Below are 18,377 nucleotides of genomic sequence, written 5' to 3'. Positions count from 1 at the left end.
TTATTACGAAGATATCGAAAATTCTCCACGATGAGGGCTTTCCCTCCGCGACTGTTGGCTATGGTGCTGCCATGGCTTGACTTTTTTTTAGGAAAAGATAATTTATTTCCGGTGGGACGCTAATTTATAGACGTAAACTTGAATGATTATCACCTGTTTCCAATACATTGGATGACCGCCCCAAACTCATTGGCCGTGGCAAATGGAATTCTTTAATTGCAAGATGTAAAACCAATTTTAATGATGAGCGGTCTATCTGTGATCAGGAACTGTCCGTGGTGCTGAACTGTCTGTATTTAGTGTTGAGGGCCGCGCAGGCTTATGCCTGTTGCAACGTAGCCTCTAAGGTGTATCAGCGGTACAAAATCGTTAAAGATTTTTTATTGCTGATACACCTTAGAGGCTTATGCTGCATAATAAAACAAAGGACTACAGTGTGGCACATATAGGACTTCACAGAGCGCTTCCGCTTTTCACCGTCTTTGGTCATCCTTTTCTTCGTTTCCCTTCTGGTGCGCAAGTCAAATTTACTATAGGCCTACCTATGTTGCAATGACCTGGTTTCGTGGGCACAAGAAGAGAGACACACACACACACACAGTCACACACGCAACAAATATGTCCAGCATGTAATTATGCATACAAGTTCAGTTTTGCTAAGAAGCAAAGACTTACAGCCAATTCAGATTTTTTAATTGTGTATGAGACACAGCCAATTCAGATTTTTTAATTGTGTATGAGACAACACTAAATGATAGAGCCTACACTGTTCAAAGATAAAATTGACATGCAGCCTACAGTGGGAAATTAAGTGGGCTGTCCTATCAAAGTAACAATCATAGAAGAAGGCACTTTCCCGGAATAATAATAATAATCCAATGCTTTCCCAACCATCTAGCCGCAGACTTTTAATTGCACCTAATGTTATTCAGCTTCTCTCTCTCTCTCTCTCTCTCGCTCGCTCTCTCTCTCTCGCTCGCTCTCTCGCTGTGCGCAAGGCAGCACCCTTTATATAATTACATTCCCCACCGGTTCCGGAAAAAAAACGGAATCTCTCTATTCTAGATGGCAGACAAAGCAAGAATAACAGGCGAGACAGATGTACATCATGTATACGTTTATTTGTATTTAATAAAAGGATAGAAATATGACCTGTATTAAAAAAATAAAAAATAAATAAACTTCTGACTTTGACACACACATGCACACATGTACGCACGAGCAAATGGAGTGAACGCCCGGAGGGTGCGGGTGTCCTGCAGTGCTGGACGCCTGGACTCATTATAGCCTACCGTATGCAGTCAATTATTATTATTTTCTCTCTCGTGCGCTGTCATGTCACATGTCATCCTGACCGTGCCGTTTGCTTTCATGGACAGATCATCAGCCGAGACAGATCTTTATTTAATGTAATAAAATGGTCGGATTATTGACGATTAATAGGCCTATGCTTCGACAAAGGTGAGAATTGACAGGTCAGTGATCACAGTTTCAGAGATGTGCACGGTCTCGTTGTCCGCTCCTTTCCACTCTAAAGAGACACCAGTCCAGTTACTGATCGTTCAGATCAGGCCAGTCAGAGTTTACACCGAAACCAGTTGCGTTGGTATCCAATTTACCACTGGGCTTCTTTTTGAACCCGAGGAAGCTGGGGGCGTCTCTTGTTTTGGGGACCTTGCGTCGCTCCAGATCGAGAATTAGCGAGGCTCTGGCGAGCTCTCTGACTACCCGATCGTCACTGTTAAGCATGTTTAATAGGTGGGAAAGGCGTGTGGATATATATGTCCATTCAATGTTCGGTATCCTGAGCCCTCCCTCCCGTTTACTGTGGAATATGAAGTCCCGGGGTGCTCAGGCCAAACCATTCTCTCACTCGCTGTACAGTTTTGTTGTTCAAGTCATACAGTACCACACACACACACACGCGCCTTTGCCTGTGCGTTGAATGGCGGTGTTTAAATTCTGGGGGGGGGGGGTTGATTGTGTAGCCTGTTTCGGACGCCGTTTCGGAGGGTGTGTGGGCCACTGTGGGGTGCTTGGTGGGGGCTGGGAGAGGCGGGGTTGTGTGTTGGGTCGGAATGGGGGTGCGTCGGAATGGGGGTGCGTCGGAATGGGGGGGTGTCGAAATGGGGAGGAGTCGGAACGGGGATGCGTCGGAATGCCGGTGTGTAACCCTTGAGAGAGCCCAGATGCAGGCAGGAGGAGGGAACTTGTGAACTGGCATAGTCAGGTTATGTGTCCTCCTCTGCCCTTTGGGCCCGGCCCTGTGTTCAGGAATCCAGTAGAACAGGAGTGCGCACACTTTTTTGAAACACGATGTTTAGTGTTCTAGGGTTGACAATGTTGAGTCTAGAGTTGAAACACCAACCATTGACAGCACATACATCCACACAGAAAAGTCCTATAATCTGATTAAATGTCAAACTCACAAACATTGCAGCTGTACGAAAAGCTTGAATTATCCTATTTCTATCAAAGTGTTTGTTTCATTAACAGAACATGTTATGAGCTACGTCCTGTCAGGTAATTTTGTGCAGGTGATATTTTTTGTGTTGGACTTTGGAAGCGATCGTTTTCAACTACGTAACATCCTTCTGAAGAGTTATATTGACGATATTCAGACCGCGGCCATCTTGCCAACAAGGTGCTAACAAGGTGCAACTTCCCATAGACAACCCATTCGTCATACTGGGCATGCTCAAATATGTTCACCCAGAGGGTGACAGTCCCTCCTCTGCCTCCTGGCTCCCGGCCAGCCCTGTGTTCAGGAATCCAGTGGAACAGGAGTGTCCCCCCCCCCCCCCCCCCCACACACACACACACACACACACACACACACACACACACACATACACACTGCATAATTAGCTGCTTGCTTCATTATACCTGCATGAGACTGTACGTGTGACTGCAGAGGAGAGAGGGTCATCAGGAGCGTACATCAGGTAAGAAGCCCAGTTACTGATAGTGTACCATTTTGGAGATTTGGCTTCTTGAGGCGTGTCATGGATGTATTATTGGCTGTTGTGTAATGTGACGATGTTACGATGTATAGCATCGAGGTATAATTGTATTTATGCCTCTTGGCCAGTTGCCACTTGTAAAATAGACTCAGTCTCAATGTGTTTTACTGGTTAAATAAAGGTTAAAAAAGAGAACTAGCAGGAAAACACACAATTAATACAACTAGTTGTATTTGAAACACATGGCAACACATAAAGAACACAAAACACTAGGGCTGTATTTTGCGTGTCTTAAGTACCAGGTCTTATTCCCCAACTTGAGTAAACTAAAGACCTGGAGGCGTGATCAATACCATTTGGCTATTCTGAGTGTTGCTGATGTCTGAGGTGGGTGGGTCTTTCAGTACCTTCATGATGCTCAGTGACATCATAATGATGCTGATGTCTGGGAAATTCCATCCTGTCAGGTGAAAAGAAGCAGCTTGGACTCCTCATGCATAGAAGGGCGCATGAGGTCAGTCCGCTGCATCCCCCCAGGTTGGCAGACGAAGTGTGCCAACCAGGATTACATTAGATAATTGACAGTGTGAAAAAGAATGGGTTGCAAAATCGTGGGATAAAAATTATAGATAGGAGGGGCCACTGACATCGAGTTACGCCCCTGGTACACTGGCGGAACACACGATCGGGCCTCGCCGAACCTGACTCACGAAGCCCCCCCCCCCCCCGATGCCATATATCGACGGTAGTGTTGTAGTCGAGACCACCTAAAGCGAGACCAAGACAAGACCAAGACCTAGGAGGGTCGAGACCAAGACCAAGACCAATAGCGATGTGAGCCTATGGGGCCGAGACCAAGACCAAGACCAAGACCTGGAGGGTCGAGACCAAGACCAAGACCGCTGCTAGCCTAGGGGGCCGAGACCAAGACCAAGACCAAGACCTGGAGGGTCGAGACCGAGACCAAGACCAATAGCGATGCGAGCCTATGGGGCCGAGACCAAGACCAAGACCAAGACCTGGAGGGTCGAGACCAAGACCAATACCAAGACCGATGCGAGCCTAGGGGGCAGAGACCAAGACCTAGGAGGGTCGAGACCGAGACCAAGACTGCCGCGAGGCGAGACCGAGTCAAGACCAAGACTATTTTTCCCTCTTATTTGATAGGTAGTATTATTAGGTACAGATAACAATCTTGATCTGAAACACATTTTACTTTGGAACAGCTCAAAATTAGGTATACTTGTCTACACAGCATGATTCATTCAAATATTTATGCTTGCACTTTGCACTGTGCTTTTTCCCCCCATTATCCTTGCAAATGTAATTTTTGTGTTCCACAAAGCCAAACCTTATAACAGCTGAATTAGCCGACATCTTATTGACCAGTACATTTGTTGTGCATTGCGCATGCACTGAATTAACCTGTGAACTGTGACCTCACCTGTCACACTGTCCGTCACTGTCAGTTTGTCAGTTTCCGACCAAAACCTTTCAGATTAATGGCTATGGGCTATGGCTCACCTTCAAATTAAAACAATAGTTTATTAGTTGGTTTTGGTTGCTGCTGTTTGAGCCTTTTAGTAAATAAATCGGTAGTGAACCAACAATGTCAATGAGGCATGCATGCACGTTATACAACAAAGGATTTGCACATGATCGTTTTTATTATAGCCTGACAAGACAAGACATGATCACATAAGGTGGACCGTGGACGATGGATGGATTTTAGTTTACTTTAGGTATAGATGTAACGTCAGGTAGGTGGTGGTTCTTTACTCTTCTCATGATGAAACTAAACCGAGGCGATGCTTCATAGTTCATACATATGTCGCGGTCGCGCTGCACGGCTGCAGTGCAACGCGTTGTGATAGTTGTAGATTGGCTATTTTCAGATCAGTATTCAGATCACCGCTCAACCTCGTTTATTAAAACGACTACAGGCTACAAGTTACAACTTACAACATAAAAAGAAAGCTTGCAGTCTTGCACTGTTGGTAGAATATATTGAAATGAAAATGCCAGGCTGTATGCCGGGCGCTGCATGCGTATTGCCGTCAATGCCGTGCGTAACTCTCCGCCTCCCGGCCGACACTTTATTTATTTAAGCCCATTGCCTGAGGCTGATATAATTTCATGATAGAATGATCATAATAACATCAACATGTGCTCTTCTTTGGACCTGTATGAACGTCATGCAGCGCTGTTCTCCTTAACAGCTGTCTTTAATTCATTAATGTGAATGGGCTCCTCTCACTCTCTCAGTCCTTGCGATTGGGTTGATATAATAGAACGTTTTGCATCTCGTCTCGAGTGGTCTCGGTGGGGGAAGAGACCCGAGACAATAAGTCCGAGACCAAGACAAGACCAAGACAAATGAGGCGCGAGACCGAGACGAGACCACAAGACAAAAAAGGCGAGAAGCGCGAGACCGAGACAAGACCAAGACAAATGAGAGGCGAGACCGAGACGAGACCACAAGAGAAAAAAGACGAGAAGCGCGAGACCGAGACAAGACCAAGACAAATGAGAGGCGAGACCGAGACGAGACCACAAGACAAAAAAAGGCGAGAAGCGCGAGACCGAGACAAGACCGAGACCACGAAAATTTGGTCTCGAGACCGGTCTCGAGACGAGACCATGTCTCGAGAACTACAACACTAATCGACGGTGACGCTTAACGTCGCGTAACATCACTTTTAAACAAACATATCCCAGCAACTGCCGATAAGTTGCTCTCTCAACTTGATTAAGGTGTCAGCCAATTAAGCTACAAATCGTAGTTCTTTGTATGCTTGCTGCATTTGTGCAAGCACCAGACCGCGGAGCTGCAGGTAAAAGGTGGACGCACTTCTGAACTAAAATGAATATGGCACGGCGGCCAAGTCGGGCCAACAGTTCCAAGTACATCCTTGCAGGCAGTGACAGTACAGTGGGTACTGTAGCCTGCCTGCCTACCTGTTAACCCATTCTGACCTGAGATCAGATTCATACGAGGTTTCCACTGGACACACACTGGTCTGATTAACCCATTCTGACCTGAGATCAGATTCTAAAAATGTCAGTCGTTCTTCGATTTTTCAAAAACAGCAGACCTACAAGCTCGTAGCGCGCCACTCGGTGGCGCTCTATGAGCTTGTAGATCTGCTATTTTTCAATAGCTAAAGCATAACATGATGCTAACACCAAAATGGGTGCCCGGTCAGAATGGGTTAATGTTTTGGGCAGCTGCCGCTGGTGATTTTACCAGCGTGATACTTTTACAATTAATTAATTACTCACCTAATGCTGGCAGCAGCAGTAGCTCGATATAGGACCCACCACTTCCACCATGTTTAACGTATATTCCAAAGTGTGTACAAATTGTTTAAGTCAAAGATGCGCAGCATCATGGCTTTCATATGGTAATATAAACTTTGGCTAAAAGCAATCCACCACCACCATCACTTCTAATCAATGTTTACAGTCTGTCAGTTCCCTCCCTCCCGGCAATATTATGATCTGGAAAAACAACTGTCTGTCATGGAAGTAGGCTACAGCCGAAACAGACTTCCTCTTCCTCTTCAAAATAAGAGCTATACTTGTAATGATTAGTGAACAATAGTTCACAGGATGTGTATATATATATTTGTAGCGCCCTGAGAGATAATGCTTTAAATGGGTATCTGTCATGAGTGACTGTGTAACGCTGTGTGGTCGTCGATCGATCATCTGACAGCCCCGGGCCCCCTGGAGTCACGGGCCAGGGGGAAACTACACCCCCCCCCCCCCCCCCCGGTAGTTCCGCGCCTGCCCTGGTAGGTAGAACATATTAGTAAGCCCGTGACATGTTCAAAATATAGACATGAATGAACAAAGTCGGGATCGGGATGTATTATTGAGAATTCCACTCTTCAAAATCGGCGCTCGTTGCCTCGTAAAGGCAGTGACGTCCTTAAAGTGACAGGTTCTCTGTCTGCCGTCTCCCCTCTGCTCTGTTAACATTATGTGTAACTCATTCAAGTGGTAAGTTAAATGTGAAATAGATCCTCTATTGAGAAAACAACAATATATGTTGACAAAGACACTTCATACATTTGGAAACATATTTCTATTCAAATCAATATAGTCTTCAGTTCATTTCGTATACTTTTTAAAGTAGGTTAACTACAGTTGAATTTCCATGGACTTCTATGGGCTGGCCTGCTGTACACAGTTCTAACGGAACAGAAGTGGGGCCGCTGTCTCATTTGGGGGCGTGACATTTGTAGTCCCTGTGTGTCTCTATTGACAGTCCATTCATCCAAACAGAAAAGTCCTATCTGATTGTATTAAACAACATCAAACTCGCCAACATTGCAGCTGTGCGAAAAACTTGAATTATCCTCTTTATATCTGCAAAGTGTTTGTATTATAAAAATCCACTGTAGACATCCAAAAATCCACTGTATGAGCTACTTCCTGTCAAGGAAGTAACTGCTACACTGTAGCAGTTATTGTGCCCACACTTTTTGAGTGGTGCTAGCCACTCCTAGACAGCAATGTGTGGCCCTATGTGTACGTGTCTGTCCCTCCAAGCATGGACATAGGTTTTTTTTTTTAATAGTTTGTTGACCACCAAGTGTCACTATTTTTTATTACTTGAGAGCTACTTTCAAAATGACCAGCTCAACATCATCTACCCACCAACAAATATATTATACGATTGCTGAAAACAGTTTAACCCATTTTGGACCAGATTCTACAAAGTGTCTTCTAAATCCTGACAACTTTCTGAAAAAGCTATGTTTCTATGTCAGTGATTATCAAACTATTTCATGTCAAGAACCCCGAATGTTTTATGTAATTGGCTGTAATATGTTGTTCCGGGACCCCACCGGAAGCAAACATATGAGTTAAAAACTTTTGCTGTGAAAGAATATATAAGAATTGCACACATTTCCTCCTCCACGCAAATTGTTTTCAATATCTAAAGTATAACATAAACACCAAAGGTGGTTCCCGTCCTGAATGGGTTAAATACGTGAGGGGGCTTTGGGATAGCGGAGATGGCATTATATGTAAGACAAATGCACTTGGAATGGGAAATAGAATAGGTCGTTTATTTTATCTTTTTAAATTTGTAATGCTACCAACGTTTTTGTGCACAGCAACACAAAAATAATTGCATTGAGAGTTTGAGCTGACATGCCCTTTTGATGTCAATCAATCAAGTGACCTTAATTCAAGTGGCAGCTGGCAGCCTTTGTGATCTACTGGTAGATCGCAATCTCCTTTTTGGCCACCCTTGCTTGGATTGTGTGACTGTGTGTATTTTGTCTTGGGCAGAGGGGCTATTTTGTCCATAGCCCCTCTGCACTGTAGTTCACTCCCACTTATACTCTCCTAGACCAGGAAATGTATCACGTTCCCCCAGGCGTTTTTTGAGCTGAACACAAACGAAAATAAAAGCCTGGGTATACCGAGGCTATTGGGCACCCCTGCTTGGATTGTGTGACTGTGTATTTTGTATTACATAGTGCAGGCCATTCTATAATGTGTAGGCCTATACTGCCATATACTATTGTTCATTCTGAGGATGTTTCTTGTGTGAATGTTATGCTATAAACTATAAAGCTTGCTTAAAAATGGTGCCCGGCTGTTACCGAGTCAGTAACGATGGAAGTTGGAGATCCATGCCCCACCCGGCTATGGAATACCCGTTGTACCCGTGTCAGAATACCCATTACAATTTACAATTTACAATTTAGGCATTTAGCAGACGCTCTTAATCCAGAGCGACATTAAGCAAGAACAAAAAAGCATGGGAATACATCACATAAAAACATTTATCATGAAACATGCGTAAGCTAAGAAAGTAACAGTGGAATATCTATAATGAAACTATACATATAAGCTATACATCTATACTACTATGCTATATGTACTATGACGTGCTATGACAATAGCACATACAATGCACTTATGCTGTCTACATAACATGCTATAAGTCTATCAAATGCTATCTAAGTCTACAGAATTGCTATCTAAGGGGGTGGGGTAAGTGCTATGGGCCATGATGGAGTCTGAAAAGGTGGGTTTTCAGACTACGGCGGAAGATTGGGAGTGATGCTGCAGTTCTGACTGCAATGGGAAGTGCATTCCACAGTTTTGGAGCCAGAAGGGAGAAGAGTTTGGGACGTGTGGAGTGTTTTTGGCGTTTTTAGTGAGGGTACTTCCAGCTTCCCTGCGTTGGCTGATCTGAGTGAGCGGGAGGGTTTGTAGGGTTCGATCATACTTGCAAGATATGGGGGAGCCATACCTTTGGTTGCTTTGAATGCCAGCATCAGAGTTTTGTATTCTGTGCGGGCAGCGACCGGGAGCCAGTGGAAGGAGCGGAGCAGGGGGGAGACATGTGATAATTTTGGCTGGTTGAAGACCAAGCGAGCTGCGGCATTTTGGATCAGCTGGAGAGGCTTAAGTGCACATGCTGGTAGGCCAGTAAGGAGGGAGTTACAATAGTCAAGTTTTGACAAGACTGTTGTCTGGATTAAGAGCTGGGCTGATTCCTGGGTGAGGAACGGTCTAATTCGTCGTATGTTATAGAGTGTTGTGATGCCCCACACACATTAGACACACAGTATGTGTAGTGGTGCACCTGCCTAATTGTCTCCCTGTAGGTGAGCCTCGGTGGGGCACTTCTTGATTGCTCATTGGAGAGCACCTGGGCCCGGTGCCTCCAGTGAGCTATAACAGCAAGGTCCCTGCCATTCACTACCAGAGATCCAGAGGAGGCAGACCTGCTGTCTGTGCATCCATTCCCTGCATGCTTGCCTCCATGTTCTGCTGATATTATGTCCACCTTATTCTTTCCATCCACACACACACCACACCATGTTCCACACATCCATCACCACCACACCACTGATTACTGACTCCACACCTTATAGGATTTGTTGCCGGATTGTGTTATGAACCAGTTCAGTTTAAGTTAATGCCCAAGCCTATGTTTCAATAAACCTATATTGTTCAACTTTCGACAGTCTCCTGCTCCTCATCTTTGTCATGGCAAGAGCCAGCCATGACAGTGTGAACCTACAGGATCGAGTGACAGCTGTGATGTGAGTTTTGAACGAGAGCTGACTGTCCAGGACAACACCAAGATTCCTGGCTGTTGGGACAGACGTTACCAGGGCGTTGTCTACGGAGATAGTTAGCTCCCGCATAGGGCAGGACTTAGCTGGGAAGAAGAGAAGCTCAGTCTTGTCTGGGTTCAGTTTGAGGTGGTTGGAGGACATCCACTGTGAGATGTCAGCCAGGCATGCGGTGATGTGCTCTTCCACCTGAGTGGCAGAGGGGGGGGGGGGGGAATCTCTCTGTGTCCCTTTTATGCCCATGGAGATTTCTGTATCTGTCTCTCTGTGTCCCTTTATTCATATATATGGAGTTCTGTGTCAGGCATGCCCAAATATGGAGTGGTGTGGTGTCAGAACAGCCTAGGCCAGTTTCATATATGGAGCCTGGGCTTGGGCTCTGTCCAGAACCCGGGAAGAGGCCTTTTGTGGTGCTTCTGGACAGCCGTGGGTCCGATGTACTCGACACCAGGCACTTGTACACTCCTTGTGGGTGCATTTGTGGAACGTGTATGTCGAACGGTTCTCAAGTTACATGCATTATAGACGTACACACAGACCGACAGACAGACGCACAGATACATGGTGCATTTATGCAAAAAGAAAACGTCTAGACACCCTATTTGTTAATTTAAGTGCAATATTGTCTGAGATATAGTGAATTATTTTTTTGATAATGGCGGCACTCATTTGCTTACAAATGGTAGATGGGGCACTTTGGCAACCTTTAAAAATAACTCATTCAAGTAAGAAATATTCCATAATGTGGATACAGTTCAAACTCAGTCATTCATTCATTTATTCCAAATGTATAGCTGATACTGGCTGAATATACACTTTTCACCGATTTGAGGTACATAGTTCAGAATGTTGGCTACATGAAGAGTAATTTTCAAGATAGAAAGGTCATCTTGGGACATGGGAGGTTTTCTCTATACAAGTGATATTCACCATAATGTGCTGAAAAATGCTTTGTAACTTGTTATTAATCAAGCAGACAGTGTATTTGTCTGTGTTTCTGGGGATGATGTATGTCATATTTATAAATACAATGGTAGCAAGCCCCAGAATCCTATGTGTCAGGATACTCCATGACACATTTCAGACTACCATCTCTATTTATGTAATTTTAGCGAATTAATATTTTCCTTTATGCAATTTCTCCACAGAGCCATATACCAAAAAGAGGGGTTTGAAGTGGGTGGGGACATTTTGACAACTTTTTAACATAGCTCATGATCTTCAGCACCTTTTTTTTCATTGAGAAAACACTGATTAGAAGTATATTTCCGGGGGGTGCATGATAACCCGTTCCTCCCTCTATAATCCAGAGCATTTGCTGTCAGAATTAACACTGAGATAGGCCCTGTTTACACTGGCAGCCAAACCTAGCTTTAATCTAGCATGAATCACATCTGAGCCACATCCAGATTGGAGTCATATTTGTATAAATCTAATGCAGACAGGTCACATTATCACATACAAGTCACATGGAATCTGATTTTTTTTCTCCAATGTGACCACATTCAGAGGTGGTTTAAAATTTGATTCAAATCTGATTTGAGGCGATCCGTCTCATTCTGAATGCAACAACCTGATCTAAATCAGATTTCATGTGACTTGTATGCGACTTGTTTGACTTTAGACTTATTTAAACAAATGATATAATCTGGATAATGCACAGATCTGATTCAGGCTAGATTTGGCTGATACTGCAGTCTGAACACACAGATCAGATCACAAGAATCTTCAAGGTGTTTTTGTTGACCAGTGAGGAGATCCTGTATAGGAATCCTAATCCTCCTTACACTCCCCCCTATCCATTGAACAATGGCACAGTCCAGCTCGGACGTTTTCTGCTGTCGGCCAGCATACTTTCCGGGTTTTTAGACAGCTGGTGGATGGAAAAGAAGCGTGGGGGAAAGCGTTCACCAGGAATCTGGCCGTCGTGGCAGTCAGCCACGTGGGTGGAGCTTAATTTCCGTCTAAAAACCCGGAAAAGAAGCCGGGAGACAGCAGAAAACGTCCGTGGCTGTCGTCAGGGCCGGTTGGGCCCTAGGTGGCGCTATAAGCGAGATCTGTAGAGTGCGCACATGCGGAGGGAGGGCAGAATCCACGGGCTGGCCGGTGCGATAGGTCGGCCGGTCTGTGGGTCGGCCGGCCGGTCGCTTTTTTACCATTTGGGGGTCCCTGGGGGTCCCCGAACCTTGAGACCCCCAAAGACGCCCCCAGGGGGGGCGACACGATTCAAATGAGCCCACCCCCGTCCAAAACGGTAGAGGAATGACACAGTTACTATTTGGGGGTTCCTGGGGGTCCCCAAACCTTGAGACCACCAAAGACGCCCCCGGGGGGGCGACACGATTCAAATGAGCCCACCCCCGTCCAAAACGGTAGAGGAATGACAGAGTTACCATTTGGGGGTTCCTGGGGGTCCCCGAACCTTGAGACCCCCAAAGACGCCCCCGGGTGGGCGACACGATTCCAACGAGCCCACCCCCGTCCAAAACGGTAGAGGAATGACAGAGTTACCATTTGGGGGTTCCTGGGGGTCCCCAAACCTTGAGACCCCCAAAGACGCCCCCAGGGGGGCGACACGATTCAAATGAGCCCACCCCCGTCCAAAACGGTAGAGGAATGACATAGTTACCATTTGGGGGTCCCTGGGGGTCCCCAAACCTTGAGACCCCCAAAGACGCCCCCGGGTGGGCGACACGATTCCAACGAGTCCACCCCCATCCAAAACGGTTGAGAAATGGCCGAATGGCCGACATATCCACGGACCGGCCGACATATCAAACGACCGGCCGACCTATCCACGGACCGGCCAACATATCAAACGACCGGCCGACCCACAGACCGGCCGACCTATCGCACCCCCAGGCCCGTTTGCCGGTACAAATGGATTCTGCCCTTGCTGGACATGCGCACGCACGTGCGTGTAACTTTTTTTTCCGGGTATATGCGGTTATATGTCGAATTTGAGGACATCTGGCGTGGTTTTGGTACGGTTCTACACCCATCTATCCTCGTGGATGATGGGTGATGCTTGGAGTTGAAGTCATGACTGGTAAATATATATGCACTGTCTGCAGAATTAAAAAGTAAAAAGCCATGCTGGATGCAGATCGCCACCGACTGACTAATTTAATTAATTCCACCCGGCATCTTGAAAATACTTTGTGTAAAACGCGCTCATGATAACTTGTGGTCCGTTGAAAAAAAGCTTGTTTTGACGGACAAAGGGAAAAAAGGAGCCTTAAGTTTACTTGGGAAATCAAATATATATTTTTTGTTGTTTATTTTTTCTTTGTCCTTCCGTTTGAACCCGGGCCGAAAGGGTTGGCTGTTAACCTGTCTCCTAGGCAACGCGCAGCATAGACGATTCATTTTTAGAAGGTGGCGACTACCCCCCTATTTGTCACCTCACCCAATGTGAATGTGTGGGTTGCCAGTTGCCCGACCGATATCCCCCCACTTAAAGCAGAAACCAGAGCAGAAAAATGTATAAAATTGGAGGGCTTAAGTGGCGCCCCTAAGAGGTGGCACTCGAAGTGGCCGCTTCGTCGGCCTGTAGATCACAGCGTTTCCGTTTCCAGACCTGGGCAGACAGGCACGGCCGTTTTCCCGCATTTTCCCGATTCCTGGAGGAAATGCTTGTCCCCGCGTGGGTGGAGCTTCTTTTCCATCCACCAACTGTCTAAAAACCCGGAAGACAGCTGAAAATGGCCGCGCCTGTCTGCCCAGGTCTGGAAACACTGTAACCCTTAGGGCCGATTCATACTCCTATTTTACCGCTGTTTCGGCGCTGTAGTGCCGAAATGATTTCGGCTCGTCAGAAAATTTCAGTAGCACCGAAGAGCCGACTTTAGGACGGTACCCGCCCCCCGAACCTCAAATGACGTCAAATTGTAGGCTCTACAGCGCCGAACCGACTTTTATTCGGCTCTAAAATAGGAGTATGAATCGGCCCTTACTCTCCCCCCTATCCAGTGAACAATGGCACAGTCCAGCCCCCCTGTAGCTCTAGCAGTGATTGGTGAGAGGAGTCTGGATCAGAGCTGGAAGGTGATTGGTGCAGGAGGATTTGGTCAAGTCTTCAAGACCAGACATCTTCAGTGGAGATGGGATGTGGCCGTTAAACTCATATGTCTGGATAACGGGTAAGTGGAGAAAGTTACTGAGCAGTGAGCACTGATGACGATTCAGAGGATACATATTCATATTTAATTATTATTACAAATGGACCCTTACCCACCTGTACCCTCTGGTTTGAACCGTGTAAAGTTCAGAAGTAGACCATGAGCCAGACCTGTGTATGCCTATATTAAATTGTTTATAGGATCAATATAAATGAATTAATATATGATAACCTTTCGCTTTTTTTTCATATTTATCACACATTTTGTTCACCTACAGTAGGCCTATATGTGGTAGGTGAATAGGTAAAAATATAATTAATCAATCAATCAATCAATCAAAACTGTATTTGTATAGCACATTTCATACAGCAAGTGCAACCCAAACTGCACTCTGCCGAGTGCCTACTTGCTTGTTGCAAACAGAGCGCGCAAGTACTGTCGACCGCTACAAACTGTCAAATCTCAGCTTCTCTGTGAAGGAACGTTTGAAATGTTGAATTATTAGGATTAGCTATTTGCTACCTACCTACTTTATGCATGTAAAAAGTAGTATTATGAAGTATGGTACAAGTTTCTATCTATAACATTTCTCAAAGAAAAGTAAATCATCGATATCCGATGAAAATTAAAGGTATAAACTGAAATATAATTATGTTATCATGTATACAGTATAATTATTGAATTATTTATTTTAAATGGTCAATTGCTTTAAATTGACTTAATCTTGGACTATAGTGATATTAATACTAAATGCCTCTTTGTATATGTAATTTGTAAGTTGATTAGCGGTATATTGTGGTTACTTTGCCATATATCTATATATTTGACATATATCTCATGTTGTCATGTTCAGATCATTCTCAGATAATGTGACATATGTCATGTTATGTTCAGATAATGTGACATATATCTCATGTTCAGATAAAGTGACATATATATCTCATGTTGTCATGTTCAGATATTCTCAGATAATGTGACATATATGTCATGTTATGTTCAGATAAAGTGACATTGTATATTTCATGTTATGAAATGTTTCATTGTCATGTTCAGATCATTCTCAGATGAGGATTTGCTTGGTGAGGCTGAGATGATGCAACGGGCAGCGAGCCCCTATGTCATCAGGGTCCTGGGGGTCTTCAGGGGCTGTAGACCCACTAACAACCTCATAAGTGTGGGTCTAGTCATGGAGCTGATGGAGAGAGGATCCCTCGACTCCTTGCAGGTCAGCTTTTTTGAGTGGCCCCCTCCATTGAAGATTAGGTAATACCAGGGACGTGCATAGAATGTTAGAGAGGCAGGGGCTGAAATCCTGTAAGAGAGACGCGTTGAGAGCTTGTAGATCAGCTATTTTCGGGGCGCAACCCAGCACTTGAGTGGAGATGTGGTGTACGACAGGGATTTCTAAACACATTTGTTCAACACAAAATGCTGTGTTCAAGTTCAGGAGACTTGAAACAATTCTCCTGAATGCTGCCTTCTGCAGGTGGAGCGAGATCAATTCGTGGCGGTGACGACTCGCCACGACCTATTTTTTTACGCCATGACGTATTCTTCATTATCCGCCATGGCAGAACAAAATCCGCCGTGGCGAGTACAGAATCCGCCATGGCGGCGACTCGCCACGACCTATTTTTTTACGCCATGACGTATTCTTCATTATCCGCCATGGCAGAACAGAATCCGTGGCGAGTACAGAATCCGCCATTGTTTATTTTTTTTTTGCGTGCCGTGGTGCAGGTTTTATTGTCCTAGTATTACTATTCTCGGAATTATTTCATCCTCTTGTAGCGTAACGGTTAGCGCTCTCGCCCCTATAGTCAAGGCACTGTGCCGGGCCAGGTTCGATTCTTGCAAAAAACAAACTTTTTTTTTTAAAGTTATTTTTTTACCCGTACATACAGTGTGTGTGCGTGCGTGCGTATACAGTGTGCGTGCGTGTATGCGTGCGTGCGTATACAGTGTGTGTGTGTGTGTGTGTGTGTGTGCGTGCGTGCTTCATCGTATTTATTATTATTATTATTATTATTAATATGCAGGTAATAATAATAAATACGATGAAGCACGCACGCACGCATATACAGTGTGTGTGCGTGCGTGCGTATACAGTGTGCGTGCGTGTATGCGTGCGTATACAGTGTGTGTGTGCGTGCGTGCGTGCGTGCTTCATCATATTTATTATTATTACCTGCATATTAATAATAATAATAATAAATACGATGAAGCACGCACGCACACACACTGTATACGCACGCACACACACACACTGTATATGCGTGCGTGCGTGCTTCATCGTATTTATTATTATTATTATTATTATTAATATGCAGGTAATAATAATAAATACGATGAAGCACGCACGCACGCACGCACACACACACTGTATACGCACGCATACACGCACGCACACTGTATACGCACGCACGCACACACACTGTATATGCGTGCGTGCGTGCTTCATCGTATTTATTATTATTACCTGCATATTAATAATAATAATAATAATAATAAATACGATGAAGCACGCACGCACACACACACACACACACACACTGTATACGCACGCACGCATACACGCACGCACACTGTATACGCACGCACGCACACACACTGTATGTACGGGTAAAAAAATAACTTTAAAAAAAAAAAGTTTGTTTTTTGCAAGAATCGAACCTGGCCCGGCACAGTGCCTTGACTATAGGGGCGAGAGCGCTAACCGTTACGCTACAAGAGGATGAAATAATTCCGAGAATAGTAATACTAGGACAATAAAACCTGCACCACGGCACGCAAAAAAAAAAAAAAACAATGGCGGATTCTGTACTCGCCACGGATTCTGTTCTGCCATGGCGGATAATGAAGAATACGTCATGGCGTAAAAAAATAGGTCGTGGCGAGTCGCCGCCATGGCGGATTCTGTACTCGCCACGGCGGATTTTGTTCTGCCATGGCGGATAATGAAGAATACGTCATGGCGTAAAAAAATAGGTCGTGGCGAGTCGTCACCGCCACGAATTGATCTCGCTGTCTCTCGCCTTCTGGCATGGCATGGAAATGAGTGGCATTTTCATTTCTTTCACCATAGTAAATGCTGCATTTGTGGTCTTAACTGGAAAGGGCAGTTGTTTTACAGACGGGTAAAAGGGCAGGGGCTGAAGCCCCTTTTGATGGCTATGTCTGCACCAAAGTGTAGAGTAGGAGAGTAGCGACACGCTTTGATCTTGCCGGAAACTTGGGGCATATGGGCTATAGTTCCAAACATTGCTCCTATGGCTGGAACTATACATTGAGATAGAATGAGCACTTTCGCATTCCATTGTTACAATGGGAGTCAACGCTATAGTGTCGCCCCTCTCTTACTATATTACTCTGGTCTGCACGTCCCTGCATGATATGGTGGCCAAGTCTATGGAATTGTTAACCCTAGAACACTAAACATATTTTTTGTTACACCATCACTAAACACGGGTATATTTTACCCAATATAAAATATTCCATCAAAAATATTTCTCATCAAAATATATGTATTGCAGTACAGCAATACATGGCAACTTAAGATAGTCTTCTTTAATATTCCATCATGACTTTTCACAAAAAAACTAAAAATAGATTTCAGAAATTAAGTTGGGAACTTCTCCTTTGGTCCACCCATTCCTAAAACATGTGAGAATGGTCCAGTGAAGAAAAAAATAAAAGGTCCATTGTGGGTGTATTGGATTTTTCTCTATCACACTATCACTAAACACGGGTGAAATTCCTAAAACAGGGATGTGGGCAGGGAAACAAACCTACTGCACTAAGACGGTTAAAATAGCCTGTATGTGTATGTGTGATTGTGAATGAAATGTTTGACCCGCTCCCCACACCAGAACAAACTAAAGGACCTGCCACCCTGGTCCCTGGTGTTTCGGCTGGTTCACCAAGTGGCTCTGGGCATGAACTACCTTCACAGTCTGACTCCTCCCATGATCCACCGTGACCTGAAGCCTGCCAATGTGCTGCTGGACTCAGGTCTGAATATCAAGGTGAGTCTACACCTGTTGGACTGAATATCAAGGTGAGTCTACACCTGTTACACTGAATATCAAGGTGAGTCTACACCTGTTGGACTGAATGTCAAGGTGACTCTATACCTGTTGGTGTGAACGTCAAGGTGACTCTACACCTGTTGGTGTGAACGT

At 44.9% G+C, this 18,377-nt stretch overlaps 1 protein-coding gene across 1 annotated transcript in view; it reads left to right on the top strand.

The window, feature by feature from the left end:
* Positions 1 to 2,825: 2,825 nt before the first annotated feature.
* LOC308328063 (receptor-interacting serine/threonine-protein kinase 3-like) overlaps positions 2,826 to 18,377 on the top strand; it is a 61,511-nt gene continuing 45,959 nt past the window's right edge. The window contains exons 1-4 of the mRNA XM_080781751.1: positions 2,826 to 2,945; positions 14,048 to 14,217; positions 15,250 to 15,421; positions 18,066 to 18,221. Coding sequence (XP_080637877.1) covers positions 14,054 to 14,217; positions 15,250 to 15,421; positions 18,066 to 18,221 — 492 coding nt within the window. The 5' untranslated portion in view covers positions 2,826 to 2,945; positions 14,048 to 14,053. The remainder of the gene's footprint in view (positions 2,946 to 14,047; positions 14,218 to 15,249; positions 15,422 to 18,065; positions 18,222 to 18,377) is intronic.

This window comes from Protomyctophum bolini (genome assembly GCF_963924005.1).
Source record: "Protomyctophum bolini genome assembly, chromosome: 14".
NCBI classification, from domain to species: Eukaryota; Metazoa; Chordata; class Actinopteri; order Myctophiformes; family Myctophidae; genus Protomyctophum; species Protomyctophum bolini.
This window is presented reverse-complemented; position numbering and strand designations above follow the sequence as displayed.